Genomic DNA, 16,801 nt, shown 5'->3' with positions numbered 1-16,801 from the left:
GTGGGGGGTGTGAACAAGAGCCACAACAAAAAAATCCAGATATCACCTCCATTCCTTTTTCTTCAGTATAAAGGTCTGAGCTGTCTGTTGCTGGGAGAAAGCAATTGTTTTCAAACCTCATTAATAAAACATGTGTCTAAAGTCAACCTTGTGTCGCTATTTCAGACACCAGCAAAAGTATTAATTATTAATCTTGTTCCATTTCTCATAGCAAATCTCATGTCGCAGGGGTTATACAAAGGAGACATCAGAGGTCAGGATGGTTCACAGACTCTCTTTTAGTAGAGCTGATCAAATGATATATCGCTAGTATCTCATTTAATAATGTTTTACCCTGAATTTCTCAAAGAGCTTTTGATTCCCAAGACCTGGTCAAATGGAAACAGAAATTTTGATTCATTATTTTCCCACTTTTTCTGAAACATCTTTGCAAGCCAGCCTTCCTGGAAATAATGGGAAATTATTTCAAGATCTGGAGGCGTAAAATTGTTTGGTGACAGAATAAATCCCATTTTGGAAAGATGCAAGAATAGATGGCCACTTCAAAATTGTCTATGGAATCTGTAATCCGCAAGGAATCAGGATAGGCCAGGAAAGGAGCTAGGAAAAGACCTAAAGAATAGGAATACTCTCAAAGGCACAATGGAAAAAAACAAAAAAGGGGAGGGAAAAGGAAAAACCAGAGTATCTGTGAAAGACAGGCAGCCCTGGTGATTGTTCAGCATATCATATTACTCAATGATCTCATCTTTTTCTGGAAAATTCCATCCCTGATTCAAATTAATTCCTGGAATCACTTTGTTTGGTTTCCTGTTCACTGCTGACAGGGAATGACACTGGTTTGGTGCACCAGCTCTTGGGGTGTATAAACAGCTCTTCTGGCCAGTGCCCCTTTGGATGATATTTAATTGCACTTCCTTCCTACAGTTTTGTATGTTTACTTTCACCTATTGCCATTTCATAACCATGTGTAGGACCGAAGTTAGCTCTTGTTTTAACTCTTTACAAGGAGAAGGGTTTTGAGAAAGCTGAAAGAGTGACAGAAGGGGAAGAAAGCTTGTGGGGAGAGCCCCATCAGTAAGGAAGGGAGAGGAGAAAAGTCCTTTCTCAGGACGCAGGTCCATGTTTGTCCCTACATTCACAAGTGCATCCCTGGTAGTTGTCAGGGGAATGAAAGATGCTGGTTGGCACAGAAGTGTCTCGTCTTCAAGCTCTTGTTGGAAATGTGATCCTTAGTTTTCCCTAGTAGAAAAGAGAAACTGTACACCATAATGCAGAGTTTTCTTTATGAGACAGAATTTACTAAGGACCTCAACATGGGTGTGCACCTTCCCACAGAGAGCAAGGTGGCTCGGCAGAGCCCTCCTGCAACTCCCTCACTCCTGGTGAGGCTGCGGGCCAGGGGTGTGTGCTCAGACATGCAAACCTGAAAGAAATCGTGTGTGACTTCTGGCCTGTCTGAGGCAAAGCACATCTCAGTGTGATGCAGCTAATGCCACTCGGCAGCTAGAGGATCTGTTTGCCGGACTCTGTCAATGACATTAAATATTTTCAGCTGTTAAACACCAGTTCTTTAATACTCTGTCCTAGTGATGCACTCCCTCTGAAGCACTTAACTCACTAGTAACTTGAGGTCTCACACCAATATATGACGACCAAAATGGGCTAAATATCAGGCAGTTCCTTTACTTAGGCTTGGTACCTCCACCAAGACACTTCCCAAAGTTACTGCTGGGAGCAGGTCACAACAAAGTTGAGTCTCGTTTTTGCACAGCAGCAGACAAACCCACAGCTACCCTCCTGTTTTAATCCTCCAGTTCTTAACAGCAACCATATAATGGTAAATATATCCCATATTCAAGCAGCACACTACTTTTTCAATAGCAGTGACAGACATTTGCATCCTTTCCCATATAAAAAAGAGATGACAGACAAATTAAAGATTGTCATTTACATTGGCAAACACAAACATTAGGAAAAATGCTTCAATTTAGCGACACCACTGTGAAATTATAAGTTTTAACTTGTCTTATCTTACAACAGAAAAAAAAACAGAGTACATGGAAAATGTAATGACCTGATGGGAACAGTGGAACAAATTACTTTAAAACAGCTATTTCACAGTTAACATTTTCTTATTTTCATGTTGCCACCCAATTTACTTCTCTGTTTCAACCAATATTTCAGGCTACAGCTTAAAAACGAGGCAGGCATGCATGTTAATATTATGACACTTCCATTCAATACCTAACAAAATGGAACTCTCCCCTGAACTGGACTGCCTGGCATATTATTGCAATCACCGTGATAAATAATTAAATCAAGCCTATTATCTAAGTAACAGGGTTTATGAATATTTGCCTTTTTACTACAAGGTAACTAACTTTGAGTTTGCGTTTGAATTAACGATACCTCTGGAAACCTGTTGTACATCTCAACTTCATATACTTTTCCCTCTGTTCAAGGCAGTGATCTCTCTGAGTAGCAAAATAAATGCAGTATGAGATTAGAAATACGTCTTCAGATTCAGCTGGAGTTTCATGCTTATCCTCTATTAAAAACAGAGCTGTCAAATGAAAGCTGCAGGAAGAATATTGTACAGAAGGAAGTGGCATAGATTATTAAAGCTACAAGCTGAAAATGAGAGACAGCATCAGTGAGAGAGAGCAGAGCAAGAGCACATAAATGCATTAGCGGGATACATAAGATGGCAGTCCTATGTTATTCCTACTTCCTGGTGAAGGTTTGTTTTGTCATAAATAAAGTTGAAAGCTCCCTATAAATCCTGTATGTCTCTCGCTACCCAGCAAGCAGTACATTTTGAAAAGCTAACGTGTTTTGCAAGAGCTGGAGCTGTTGATCTGGATCTTCAGTCTGGTTAAAAAGCATTGGTGTCAGATCCCAGCTTGTGCAGCCAGAGCCTGTCAGAGACACAAGGGTCCTCATGCGGATTTGAGTTTTGAGCTTTGTTCCCGAGTCACAACCTGCCACCCACATGGTTCTTTCCCCCCCTCCAAGTTCAGTACCGACATCCAACACAAGGTCACCAGTGACACTTCAGCTCTACGTAAATGGAAGGTCAAAGACAGCTGCATGGTGAGTTCATCTTTGTGAACCATGCAAGAGAGTCAGCTTGAAGAAAGAGACGGGGACATGGAAGGTTTTCCTTCAGGTTTTACATAACTTAGTTTCCAAACTGAAGTGAAGATGCTTGTGCACAGACTCCCCAGATGTCACAGGTTTTGCTTCTCCTGCATGCACCTCCAACGAAGCCGCTGCCCTCAGTCACCTCCTGAAGCCACCGCAGAGCCTGACCAGGCACAAACAAAGCATCTATCCCTTCTGAGACAGAAACACCGGGATCACAGTTGTGTTCAAAACTCACAAAAGAAAAAATCATCCAGGTTTAAAGAAGTATTTTCATCAGTAAAACCAGAGTTTCTCCTGTGGTGCCAAGATGTACATATATTTTAGGGCAAGAGGAAACGATCTCAAGTTGTGCCAGGGAAGGTTCAGGCTGGACATTAGGAAGAACTTCTTCACTGTAAGAGTTGTTAAGCATTGGAATGGGCTCCCCAGGGAGGTGGTGGAGTCACCATCCCTGGAGGTGTTCAAAAAATGTTTAGATGTGGCGCTTTGAGGCACGGTTTAGTGGGTTTAATGGCCATTGTGGCATCAGGTATATGGTTGGACTTGATGATCTTTGAGGTCTCTTCCAACCATAATGATTCTATATGCATATTAATGAAGTGTTTTGCACAAAATTTATTTTTACTAATGAAGAGCATCTAAATTGCATTTCATGCCTTAAAAAAGACAAACAGAAACACCTGTTACAGAGAACCACTTAAATATGGCTTCAACCAGAACTCTATCCCTAGGCACGCAGTGGATTTGTTTTAATTATTTCATCAGTTTTAAGTAAAAGTAACTGTGTGCAAACAACTGGTCTTGAGGGAAATCCCCACAGCTAGCTGCAGTAAAACAGTCTGTCCAGACCTGTTACCAATTCTTTTAGTTCTCGTACATGTCTACAACAGAGACATTAAAAGATATGTAGGAGAAATCAGAAACGCAATTAAACAAACTAGAAAAAAAAAAGGACTCCACCATGAAAGAGAATCACGTGTGAACCTAATTTGTAACTATTCTGGGCATAAACCTAGAAAATTCAGTATTAATTGAAAACACCTAGTTGCTTTGGGATCTTAAATTATATTCTAAGTCAAATTGTTCTACCGTCGCTGATAGACAGTCGTGACGATTGCTGCTTTCTCAGACCTCAGGCCTCCATTATTAATAATGAATTCAGAGAAACAATGACAACAACTTAAATCGATGAATAGGATTAGTCATTTTGTCCTGAACCACGCAAGAGGGCACACAGCGGAGACATTAGACCATGTATTTAAAAGTTCCCCCCAGTGACACAGACCAAGGAAGGATTTTTCCTTGGTATTTTTGGGCTGTAGCCATATTCTCACGTTTTCCAAAGGGGTGCTCAGGGGCTTTGCTTGGTGCTTATTCTCAATAGCATTTTTCTAAGCAAGCCCATCCTCCCTCCTCTTGGCCAGTGATGATGTGCTCACAGCAGCAGGGATGACAGTGACAGTGCTGGAGCACCTGGAATAAAATCTGCAGCTCCCGAGTGCTCTCGTGCTTTTTATCAGATAGACAGAAGATGATATAGTTTTGCTAAAATAACAACTTAAAAGGGCAATAATTCCTCCTGGACAGAGTTTTTCCATTCTGAAACACAAAATAATTGTCCATCATTAGCATTTAACCATTTCAGGGGAAATATATCAAAAGTAATCAAGTCCATTTAGTCTTTGCTAGATCATGGCAGTCTGAGCATTAGCAAAGCCCTGTTAGAGTGACGGTCTGTGAGATGCTTAGCTAGCATGAAAGCCCACTTTTCATCTGATTACTTCATCATGTTATTTACCTTTGACTGCACACAAATTACAGAAACATCACAAAGCAATACAGCATGCCTCAAAATGTCATAACCCTTTTTACTTGTAGTATATGCTTTGAAAAAGAAAATGGAAAAATCAATGCACTTAGCCTGAACTTGCAAATTCTGGACATGAGTTTTAGTCTAAATGGCACATACGCTTCTGGATTGGTTGTATTGTGGTACTGTGCGTGTCCAGAAATCCCTGTGTAACAATTGTATTTGATTAAAAGGTGTGCTAGATGTTGTAACTACCACCTTGAGTAAAGCTCTCTGGGTCTTTAAACTGATTGTTAATTCATCACTGCATGCGAGGGCTGGCATACAGATCAGGCTGTGTAGAGGCTTATGTTGCAAGAATGAACACTGCAACTTCTTTCTTTTTCAAAAGTAGGTATATGCTTCTCCATTTAGCGTTCAGTAGGCACTCAGGGATGGGCAATTGAAAACTGAAGAGCAAACAGGAGAAGAGCTCAGCTTTCCAGTGACAGGTAACCATCAAAGATACATCCCCCAAAGTTTTACTTCATTTATTGTTTCCTTATCCTCTATAGGGACACTTCAGGTAAAGTCATAGACTTGCCTCCGATCACGTCGTTCTACAACCTACAAATGCCGAGTAATGCATTAAACCTACTTCTCTCTTTTGAAAGGGCTTTCCTTATATATAATGCAGAAACATATCTCAATTTGCAGATACGTGGAGAATCAGATATAAAGCAGTGTCCTTTCCAGGCTCCGCACAGCCCTCCTGTTGATCCTGGCAGCACCTCACAATCTGCTTCTTCCCATGAGCAGGTGAGAAAAAAATGCAACCTGCAGTAGCAACACTCCCTGCAGATCAATCCTGTCTGAAGGATGGAAATACTCCCGTCATCTCTCCTGATGTCACTAAATAGGCTTACAGCTCAAAATTGCCTTTTGGACTTTTAACCACAGTTAAAGAATCTGATATAACTACACCAGCAGTACCTGCCTCTCCCTGTCTACATGCAGGTGGAATCCAAGCTTCTGAATAGAATGAGTTACAGTAAATACACCAAGAATTCAGTTTATGACTCGGAAATAAAGCCCGTATTTTGTCAAAACTCTGCCTGGAGTAAAAAGAAATGGAATTCTCATTTATCGGTTCCGATTGCTATGGACACTTTGTGCCAATGCTCCAGCACACTCTGATGAGTCTACATCAAGGTCTTTGCTTAATGGATGCTCTCCATGGAGCAGACCCAGCAGCCTCAGGCATATTTTCTTTTTTCCCTCTTCTTCACAATGTTTCACCACAAAATTAGGAAAAACATGCTGAGAATCTGATATGCATTGCTGTAAGGGGTCTGTACACTGCTCTAGCCACTCTGAAGTAGGGCACTGTGTTTCCTTCAAGGCTACTTTGAACAGAGTATTTGCAGAGAATGGACAATAAGCAATGCAGCTTAATCACTCAAAGACCAAAAATGCTGCAAACGCTCACTATGTTCAGCTCACCTTTCTGTTGAGCTTTCCAGTATTTATTTCTTTGCAGAAGTCTGTACGCATACAGGCTTAAGGAAAAGCAGGAGCCATCAACCACCGTTCGACAGTGATGAAGCAAGAAGCCTGGAAGGGTTTCACCTGCTTGCTGACAGAACAAGGCGAGGTGATAATAGCGTTTCTATTTTAAAGATCAGATACTACAAGAATAGGATTATGCAAATGTCTGGACATTCCTGAAGACAGAAAGAACAGCCTGGAATCTTAAAAGTAGAAGACACGCATATGTCTACATCATGAAGGTGTTTTGCTTTCTCCTTCATTAACCCTAAAGGTTTGAGTCCCCTCTGTGTTCTTAGAGCCCATCTAACGTCCATCGACACCAAATGCAGTCATGACCTCCTCTCTCTTGGTAAACTCATGAACCAGAGCTGAAGATAGCAACGTCCCCCTTTTATTTAGTGTCATAGCAGACCAAGCAGCATCAGAAACCCAAGTTGCATTTTTCTCTCAAATGATTTTAAATATCTCCGAGTACTTAACTTCCATGTTCAATGCTACGTTATGTCAGGACACTTGGTTAAGGCTGTTTTATTCCTTTAGGCTAGTTGTTTAAACTTTTATTACAAAAGGAGGCTCTCACTCCTCCTGTATAGGAATATCTCACCTGTGAAATGGAGACATATATTACAGAGATGTTGTAAGGAGCATTGCAGGCAGTGAGCTAGTCAGATAAAGTAGTAATAGGGAATGTATAAGTATTTGAAGATTATCTTTCAGTTATATATTACTTATGATTCCGTAGTTCCTATAAAAGTGTTTATCCTAAATCAACCCATTGCAAGTTGTATTGGAAAAGCAATATATGTGATTGAGATATGGTAGGTAACAAAGCATCTACAGGTCCCAGAGCTGCGAGATTCTGATGGATAAACTTTAATATTTTTGAAGGACAAAACCAGTCTATATTTGCAGTCTGGGTGATTTTTTTTTGTCTGCTCCGCTTTCATTGCAGACAATATGACTTAGATTACAATAAATTATTGAATGAAATATCTATAATGTCCACATGAGCTTCTACATTCTTTGGTGTGACACAAAAGAAAAAAAGACTTACAGGTGGAGGTCTGCAAGGGAAAAAAATTACTGAATTAAACTCTTTGGAATAAATGACTAGCTTATTTTTGAATAAAAATAATGAAATTGATTAGTTATTTTTGCAGTGAGGGTCAATCTTGTCTAATACAAAGGTTTTAAGGTACAAGATAAACTTCTCTATTCCGTAGCTTATGCTGAAGGAGGAGCAATGTGTGTCATTGGCACTTTGCACAGTGTGAAGGAACAAGGCCACGGGCATAGCTTTTCTCAATAGGCAAACCACATCTGGTACAGAGAATGCACTGTGCTGTAAATATTCATTTCTAAATGCTACTGAAAAAACAAATAATAATGCATACTATACCTGAAATCTCGCTTACAAGATTCACATTCAAAAATCATTTACATCAATCACTGAGGTAAATCTTGAAATTCTCATTGGAAGGAGGTCTTTGGTGACTTTGCAGCTGGAATGAGCAAGAGAAAGCAGAGGTGCCTGGGATAACCCAAGGTAATTCTGCAAGAAGTAATTCTGTGCTGGATCAAAACCTCCAAAGCACAGGGCAAGAATTTGGGAAGGGCTGAGATATGTAGGGACATGCTTGTTACACAATTCCAGCAGTGTATGAGAGCCCTCTCTTCCTTGCCCTTTTTTCTGTTGCACATATTGTGAGCATAGATTATCTTGTTGGTAGAAGCATTATAAAAGGAAATTAACAGCTTGAAGTGGGACTGTGGGATGTTTAACAGGAGGAACCCTGCAGGACCCTGGACATGGAGGCAAAAGGGACTCTCCGCAGGACTAGGGTATGGCTGCTCTCTGCCAACAAGAAGGTCAAGGTCCAAGGGAAAGACAAGTTCATGAACCATCTCCATGCACCCTGAGAAACCAGGTCTCTCAAGAGCAGGGGGAAATACAAATGAAAGCAGCTGGTTTAGGATAGGAGTTAACATCCCTGCCAAGAGGCAGTTCGACACAGGTGGTCAGGGCTGTCTCCGGTGTAAGTCAGTCAAATCACTGTAGTTCTGGCAGGGATAAATCTGGCCCATAAGATTTAGACTGGGGAGAGAAATCTGTTTTTAAGAGCACTCCAATCTGGAGAAAACTCATGCAGACGGCAAAGTGATTCTGTGATGACAGGTGACAAATGAACTCTGCCGTGACAAGTGAGAAAACTGTTCAGGAATATAAAATATTAAAAATATATTTCTTACGTCCCACTCCCTTTGAGAGGGTCAGATCCTCAGATATGCCTCTGGCCTGCAGATGGGGTTTAGAGTAAGAGCCCTAAGGCTGCATCAACACTTACTGCTCGGTGCAAGTCCTGTGTTCGGTTCAGAAGACAGCTTTAATATTTTATGCTGCTAGCTGTAAAAGGGGAAAAAAAAATAACAAAAACCAGATGTAGACCAGCACTACAGCTTCACAGCATACGTTTCTTTGCACTGGGTTTCTTGATGCATGAGCAAAAAAAAAAAAAAAAAAAATCAACTCAGCTAAGGATTTTCCCCACACATACTCTCCCTCTGTTTAATTTAATTGTGACCTTCCCTTTTTTCCTCTAGAGAAGCTTGATATTACTTTGTAAAGGGCATTTTCACTCTTTAATTGAAAAAGACAATCAGGTTGTGGCAGAAATTATTGTTCCCCACCTTGAAAATTAGTGCCTGGATTGGCGATTCATACCATTTAAGCTGAATTGAAGACCTGGGGCCCGTGTGCATCCTAATGTGTAAATTACAGGTCCTTTCCCTTAGAAGCTCCAAAGCAATTTAACTAAATAAAGGAGCACTGACGAAGGTCCTTGGTTGATTATGCAGCTTTGGAGAAGGACAAGACCCAGCAATCATGCTTTTCCCCTCTTGGTTTGGTAGACTGTCCAGTCGGGGCAGGGAGCATCAGGGATTTGGGGTGAGAGGGGCAGCGGGGCTCTTCTGCTGGCTGCCTTTGGTGGGAAAAGGAAAGGGTAGGGTACAGTGTTCACCTCAGGTGGAAAACTAGAACAAAAGTGGGAATTACAGGTAATTTTTTAATCCTTCCTGGTGAAAGGAGACACTCAGGTGTTGGCCAGGCTTGTCCTGGCTGAAACAGCTTCAAGTCGTACAGACCGCGAGATGTTACAGCACTGACAAAGCAGAGGCTCATACGTATTTCAAATGAGAAGGAGCAAACCTCCTCAGTAGGTGTTCAGTCCAAAATGCAAGTATTTAAAAATCAGGAAATGGGAAACGCTAAGCAGCTTTCAGACACCTTAATTAGAGATAACACTCCTCTTAATCTCAGAATTGAATTCATAGAAAATCAATTAGAACATTTGAAAAATTGAGATTAGATGGTAACAGGAAAAGATTAATGTATTGACATTATTATCAAAACAAAGGAACCATCAGAGGGTTTGTTTAGCAAGTTTACTACAGTTTTGAAAGCTGAAAAAGAGTTTACTTTCCAGTGAAAGTTGTAGGAAGTGAGATTAGCTATTCCTTCGGGAGATATGTGGAGAAAAAAAGATATTTCCATAACACACCCTATTGGTAACCAAGCTGCAAGAAGTTGGTACTAGTCTCCTACAAAGTGATTCAGCACAACAATACTGAGGAGAAGCGAGACACATGGCTAGATGATCCAGAGGTCTTCTAGAGTGGTCTGAACAGATTATCACAACCTTCTGGCAACAGGCACAGTCTGTATCTAGAAGCGCTCTTGCCCACAAAAAGTTTGGGACTTTGTGTATGCGAAAGAAAAAACAAACCCAAAATCTGGCCAAGTATGTGACCTCCCAGAATTTGAAATAATTTAAAAGATCCAATAAGTTCCAGTTTTTCTATTTGTGGCTAACAGACATGATTCCTCTGAATCAGGCATTTAATTCACATCCACATATACCAATGGCCCCCAAATGCATTAGTCACAGACAAGTGAAGGTAACCAATTGTCAGCTTGTAACACAGGTGTTAGAAATGCTTACAGCAAATCAAGTTTTATGAGGAGAGGCTGAAGGAGCTGGGGTTGTTTAGCCTGGAGAAAAGGAGGCTGAGGGGAGACCTGATCACTCTCTAGGAGCTTGTAGCGAGGTGGGGGTTGGTCTCTTCTCCCCAGTAGCTAGCCATAGGACAAGAGGAAACGGTCTCAAGTTGTGCCAGGGGAAGTTCACATCGGATATTAGGAAGAACTTCTTCGCTGTTAGAGTCGTTAGGCATTGGAAGGGGCTCCCCAGGGAGGTGGTGGAGTCACCATCCCTGGAGGTGTTCAAAAAATTTAGATGTGGCACTTCAAGACACGGTTTAGTGGGCATGGTGGCATTAGGTAGAAGGTTGGACTTGATGATCTTTGAGGTCTCTTCCAACCATAACAATTCTATGATTCTATAGCAATGAGCTTCTTTTAAAAACTGCTGAGGTTGTAATTTTGATCCCATGTCCCCACGAGAGAATTTCTATAGCGATACATCACATCCAGTAACACTGATCATATTGCAATATATCATAGCCAATAAGAGAAGTAGAAGAAACTGGAACAGATGTGATATATCACAGTTTGACACAGCCACACGGAAATGTGAAAAGTTTTATTGATTTGTCCTCAGGAGCATAGCTAATTTGTAAAGTGCTCTTAACTACTAATGCCTTAACATTCATTGCACATTTCAATAACAAGTAATTACAACTATGATATTTGGGATTATATAATGACAAAACATTTATGAAAAAAAATCAAAAGTTCAAGAAAGCATGAAATTACATTAATTCAGATGAACTGTTAGTAATTATGTAAGGTGATAAATTGGACTTTGTCTGTAACAATTTCATATATTAAAACACCCCAGTTTTCTTGTTTGCTATTCAGAAATACAGAGCTGTCCTATGCTTGTTCTTAAAACGGACTGGTTTGAAGTGCTACACCAGGCCCTGTGCAGTTTAAGGAATTTCAGACACATGACTGGGAGGCTGAAATGAATGATTTGCTAGTTGTGATTAGGTTTTTGTTCCTATCAGACATATTTAAGACGTAGCTCCCTAATCCAAGGAAAACTGACCATGTCTTCACACATTCTGTTGTGCAAGTTAAACCTACCACCCTTAACACTTGTAGGACAATTTTTTATTAAAAAATCCAGATGTGTGGGTAATAGCAGTGGTGGTGCAGAAAATAGGAGAGATATATTCATGATACAATCAGCAATTATGTCAGTGCTGAGCTTCAAAATGCTAAAGAAAAAAACTGTGGCTGAACCTATTAATTAGCCTATTAACACAAGTACTTTAGCAGGAAATATTTGTGTATATCAGTTACAATTCATTTGTATCTCTATAGATCATCACTTCAGGTAAACACCTCTCTCACCATTGTGGGTTTGCTCACCTTCTCTCAATGGCAGCTCTGTACTAAGTAAAGCTATACTGACAATCATCATCCAAAACCGCTATTCTTCTCAACTTCTGTTTTTATTGTAATTGAATATCTACACTGAAGACTTGCAGGCCATACCTTTTGCTATCATAAATCAGCATAACTTCCCTGACCCCAGTGGGGTACTATTGACCAACACCAGCTGAAAAAAAGCTCTGGCCCATTTCTTCTCCCCATTCCTCCCTTCATACTTGGTAAGAATCCGAAAGCCTTTTTCACCTCAAGTATTCCCACCCACATCAGAGAAAGCCCCGTCACTCTAAGTTTCCACAAAGTGCCATATGTTTTGCTTGTTCTGAGCACATACCTTTCTTGCTTAGGTCTGCAAATGTTCCCAGCCAAAGATGATGACTTCTCACCACACACAGCTGAGTCCATATATTTCCAGTCTTTGTTGTGAAGAATCACTTGTTCATCTGAGCATTTTGCTTAGCCTACATGACCTCATTATCACATCCAACTGATTAATTGTGCTATACCAACAGTAATCTGCCAACACGCACAGTGCTGGAAAAAAGTTTTTTTTGTTAAAACTAGCTAGAGGATGCAGTGTGTTGGAACTCGTTCATAAAGCGAGATAAATACAGACAAAGAATGGAAGGAATTATGTAGCAACTAGGTGATAATTTATTTATAGATCTCTGCAGAAACACTGAAGTTAGCAACTATACCATCTGTTAAATAGTCGTACTATTCCTAAGTGCATATTAGCGATCTAAATGTGTGCCAAACACCTGATCTTAGTGAACTTATTTGATACTCTTTTTGACAGGCAACATTATGCTTTATTAGATTATGTCATGTTACACTGTAAAGCTATGCTAGGTAACAGTAACTGGGAGACAGAGAGGTTGTGCTTTGTTGGTGTAAATGCCCGCTCAGGGCAAAGAGAAGTGGTTTTGAGAAGTAGCCAGATTTTCAGAATAAAAAGAGCAAAGTAGAATATCTACATTTATATTCATCTTCAGGTTATTTGTTTTATATATATTTAACATATTTTAGATTGCAATTTAACATTGAAAATACACACAACCCCATCAGGGGAAAAATAGATGCAAAAAACCACTTTTGAGCAAAAAGACTGCTTCCAGCAAAAAGAAACATTATTTCTGATGGTCCACTTCTTTATCACCCTGGACTACATAACAAAAATAGACAATTTTAAAAGTCATTGTTGAATCCCGTTTGAATGAGGTGTCATAATACTTCATAGCAGATGCTGCCTGCCTGGAGAAAGGGTCCAATAAAGACAATGACAGAAGTAAGACTGACTCCCCTAATGAGTTATTTTTACTCATTTTTACTTGTTTTGCTCTTTCAGAGTTTTCTTTTTTTTAACATGCAATGATCCTTTATTACAGAGATGCACACTGAATAAATTCATTTTGTACAACTATCTATCAAAATCAACTTCAGACAAAAAAGAAAGATCATTTCTGTTTAGGTCTACTAAATTTTTGGCAGTGGGAATTTCTAAAAGATGCAGTGTGATGAAGACCTTATAGTCAAGCACTGGAAGGGACTGTCGAAAGAAAATATCTATCCCTAGAGGTCTTTAAAAATGGGTTACACAAGCATCTGTTAGGAAGGACACAGCATACTTGCATCTGTCATGGGCCAGACAAATAGATTAAATGACTGTTTATGTGCCTCCATATCTACTTTTTTATACCTGTGAATCACTAGTAAGCATGATGAGATGAAATTCTTCTCTCCAGCACTAGGAAAAGCTGAGCTGCTTTGTATAACCAAACTATAAACATGCTATGAAAGAGCTCAGACTCCTGCTTACAGATTTTGATACTCCAGGTTAAAAAATGTAGATTAAAAAGGCAAAGACAAATTTTTCCCCACCTATAATCAAAAGTAGTCCTGTTAATTATAAAATAGTGGATCCTGTAAGAGATCTAGTACTGCTGCTTTTTTGTTATTTAAGTCAGGGATACTTGCCATGGTTTTAATGGAGAAACAAGGACAGGTAATATAGTTTCTAAAATTAGAGTAAAAATGATACCATGACGTATCATGTCATTAATCTAAGAACCGCTGTCAGTAACTTATTATGCTGAAATTGGAAAAGATTTTGAAAAGTATTACATAATTAATTCTCAATTGTCATGAAAACCTTTTGCTACAGCTGTACTACTCTTCCTTTTTTTCCCCTCCTCCTATCTCAGGTGTCTCCTAACAAGTGAAATTTTGTTCTCACCAAAAAATAGGCCTTATTTACCATAGAGAGCACTGGAAATCATTAGTTAGACTACATATGTTTTTCATACTGCCCAAGAGTTGTTTTGGATTTTTTACTCCATTTTTATGCAGAAACTACACAATCTTCACTGTATTAGCAGCTCAAGGAAAGTGATAGGAAAGGGAAATGTGATCATTTTTACTGCTAATACCTGAATCCTAGAAGACCTGAATGTTTTGCACCTTTCCAATTTTTTTTCTATTTAACATAATAAATAGGAAAATTCAAGGGTCTTTTTTTCTCCCTCCCATACAAAACTGGCCCATTCTCCCAGAGCACAAAGCCTCAGGCCAGCCAACCCAAGCAAATCCCCATCTAATTTCTTAACAATTGTCCCAAAGGTCACTTTTCCACACCAATATTTTATACTGGCCTTTTCTTTCTCAGAAAACACTTAACCCATAGGAAAGAAAAGAAAAAGAAGAAAGCTAATAAGTTCTCAGACTGAATTTTCAAAACAGGTAAATAAATAAATCCACACATTCGGAGATTAGACCAGTAAGTACCTCCTAAGTATGAAGCCAAACTCCTGTTAGCCAAATTACATCCATCCACTGTTTTCTTTTCCAATTAGTATTACCAGATGGAATAAAGCTAAATAAATTAATTTTTTTTTTCTACCTTTCTTGTCTTTTTTTGTCTCCCCGGACTACCCAGACTGCAAGGCAGAAATCTAGCCAGCACACAATTAAAAGAACATCAGAGTTTAAAACCCTTTCCCAGTGTATTGACAGGTATTGTGGCTATGACAGCACAAGGAGGTGCTACAGCTGCCTAACTCAATTCAGTCACCCCTGAGTAGACAATGTCTTCATAGGAGACCGATATACAGGAGATGAAGAGGAGGAAAAGAAAAAAATTAACTCTGTAAAGTTCAACTAAGGGGGAGAAAATTGATATATTGACACAAATAGCTGAGCCTGTACAGATAGTAATCATTATTGCTTTGACCAACAAGAACTGATTATTTTTATTGAACTCCGGATCAGGTAATTGTTCAGCTGATGAAAAATGGAACAATTGTTTGAAACAAGAATCTGCAGCAAGGCAAATAAAATTAAGCTTAAGGAAAGCAGCATATGACACTATGGTATGAAGAGTTTTAAGGGGAAGTTGATACTATTTATTCTATTAAAACATATTTTGAATGTATATCAAGCAATCATTTCCCAAAGTACTCTGACAAAAGTAGCAAGTCTTCTTATTAGGAGAACTGGATCAAAAACTAAGTAATCATTTTTTATAAGTACATCTATTGTGTCATGTTTTGAATTATTTAAAGGAAATGAGACTTATAATCCTTCCACATCTCAATGAAATGTGATAAAGCAGAGGAGATTGTGTGATGTTAATAAAAAAATTCAGTAAAAAAAAAATTAATAGCCATAAAAATCACCTATAGAAGACAGGCATGAACCTGTTTATACAGAAGACTTCCCTAAACCATCACATGATTTCCTACTGAAAGTATCCTCTTTCTCTCCTTTAAATCCAGTGTTAAAGTTTGAGTCAGTTAAAACATATCCCCTTACTGCAGCCAGCTTTAGGACAGAGCAGACTCCTTAAGAATACAACATACTTTTAACATCATTTAAATACACACTCTGTGGGAATCCTGATGTTTAATTATCACTTGTATATTTAGAAGAGCACACCTGCTTTTTATTTCTATAAAAAAGAAAATAGTGCAAAATGGTTTTTTTCCTATTTATGTAGATTAAAAGTCTATTAAGTTCCAAAAAATAGTGCTAGAAAAAGTCATAGAATAATACACTAACTTTGCAATCAGGAACTATAAATACAAACTCACAGGGTTAGAGGATAACTGCTTTATGAATAAGTACCTCATGATTGCCAAAGGACTAGATACTAGGTTGGATAACCTATTTTTCCATACTGTAAGTCAATTCACATACTAAGATTATATTATGCTATTCAATATGTTCTTGAATTACATAATTCCATAGCTTGGGATATAGTTAGGAATAAATCTGACAGATAATAACTGGATCTTGTTTTCTCCTTCTCTCTCAAGATCTTGAAAATTTTGAAGCAAAACCGAGAAGCACAGTGTCAGTCAGAGAAGGACAAGGAGTGGTGCTGCTCTGTGGTCCTCCACCACACTACGGAGGTACGATGGATAAACCTACATTGTGTGCAGCCTGGACATTGACTGCTATAGCTCAAGAGAATTAACCTATGCAGTTCCCTGCCCGATTAGCACAGGAATTTATTTGTGCATGAAGTGTAGAGGTTTACAACAAACTTGAGTTTCATTTCTTTAAAAAGGCATTGAGGTTCACACTTCTTAGGAGGCTCTTTTTTATTATTCTGTGGTTACTTGAGGAACTAGAACATGTCATTGCTCTCTGGGTGTGACACAAGCAAAGCTAACATGAAGGTCTAAAAGATTGTCTTCTGACATAACCGGTTATCTCAGCTCCTTTGCCCATATGGAATGGCAGAAGAGCAACAATGGGCAAGTCTTTCTACGTCAAAACCACTTCAGGACTGAATGGAATGACTATTTTGTCTTAAGTGCTTGCTACTTCAATGCTATAATTTTAATCCTGCATTTTACACGTTAGATTTTTCACGAAAATTTGTCTTCTGCTCT

General features: G+C 39.1%; 1 protein-coding gene across 1 annotated transcript in view; it reads left to right on the top strand.

Moving 5' to 3' along the window:
• Positions 1-16,801, top strand: part of CNTN3 (contactin 3 (plasmacytoma associated)) — a 91,882-nt gene that overhangs the window by 8,164 nt on the left and 66,917 nt on the right. The window contains exon 3 of the mRNA XM_009701612.1: positions 16,220-16,315. Coding sequence (XP_009699914.1) covers positions 16,220-16,315 — 96 coding nt within the window. The remainder of the gene's footprint in view (positions 1-16,219; positions 16,316-16,801) is intronic.

This window comes from Cariama cristata, unplaced genomic scaffold (assembly GCF_000690535.1).
Source record: "Cariama cristata isolate BGI_N322 unplaced genomic scaffold, ASM69053v1 scaffold8886, whole genome shotgun sequence".
Lineage (NCBI taxonomy): Eukaryota > Metazoa > Chordata > Aves > Cariamiformes > Cariamidae > Cariama > Cariama cristata.
Note: the sequence above shows the minus strand (reverse complement) of the source record. Positions and strands in the feature narration are given on the sequence as shown.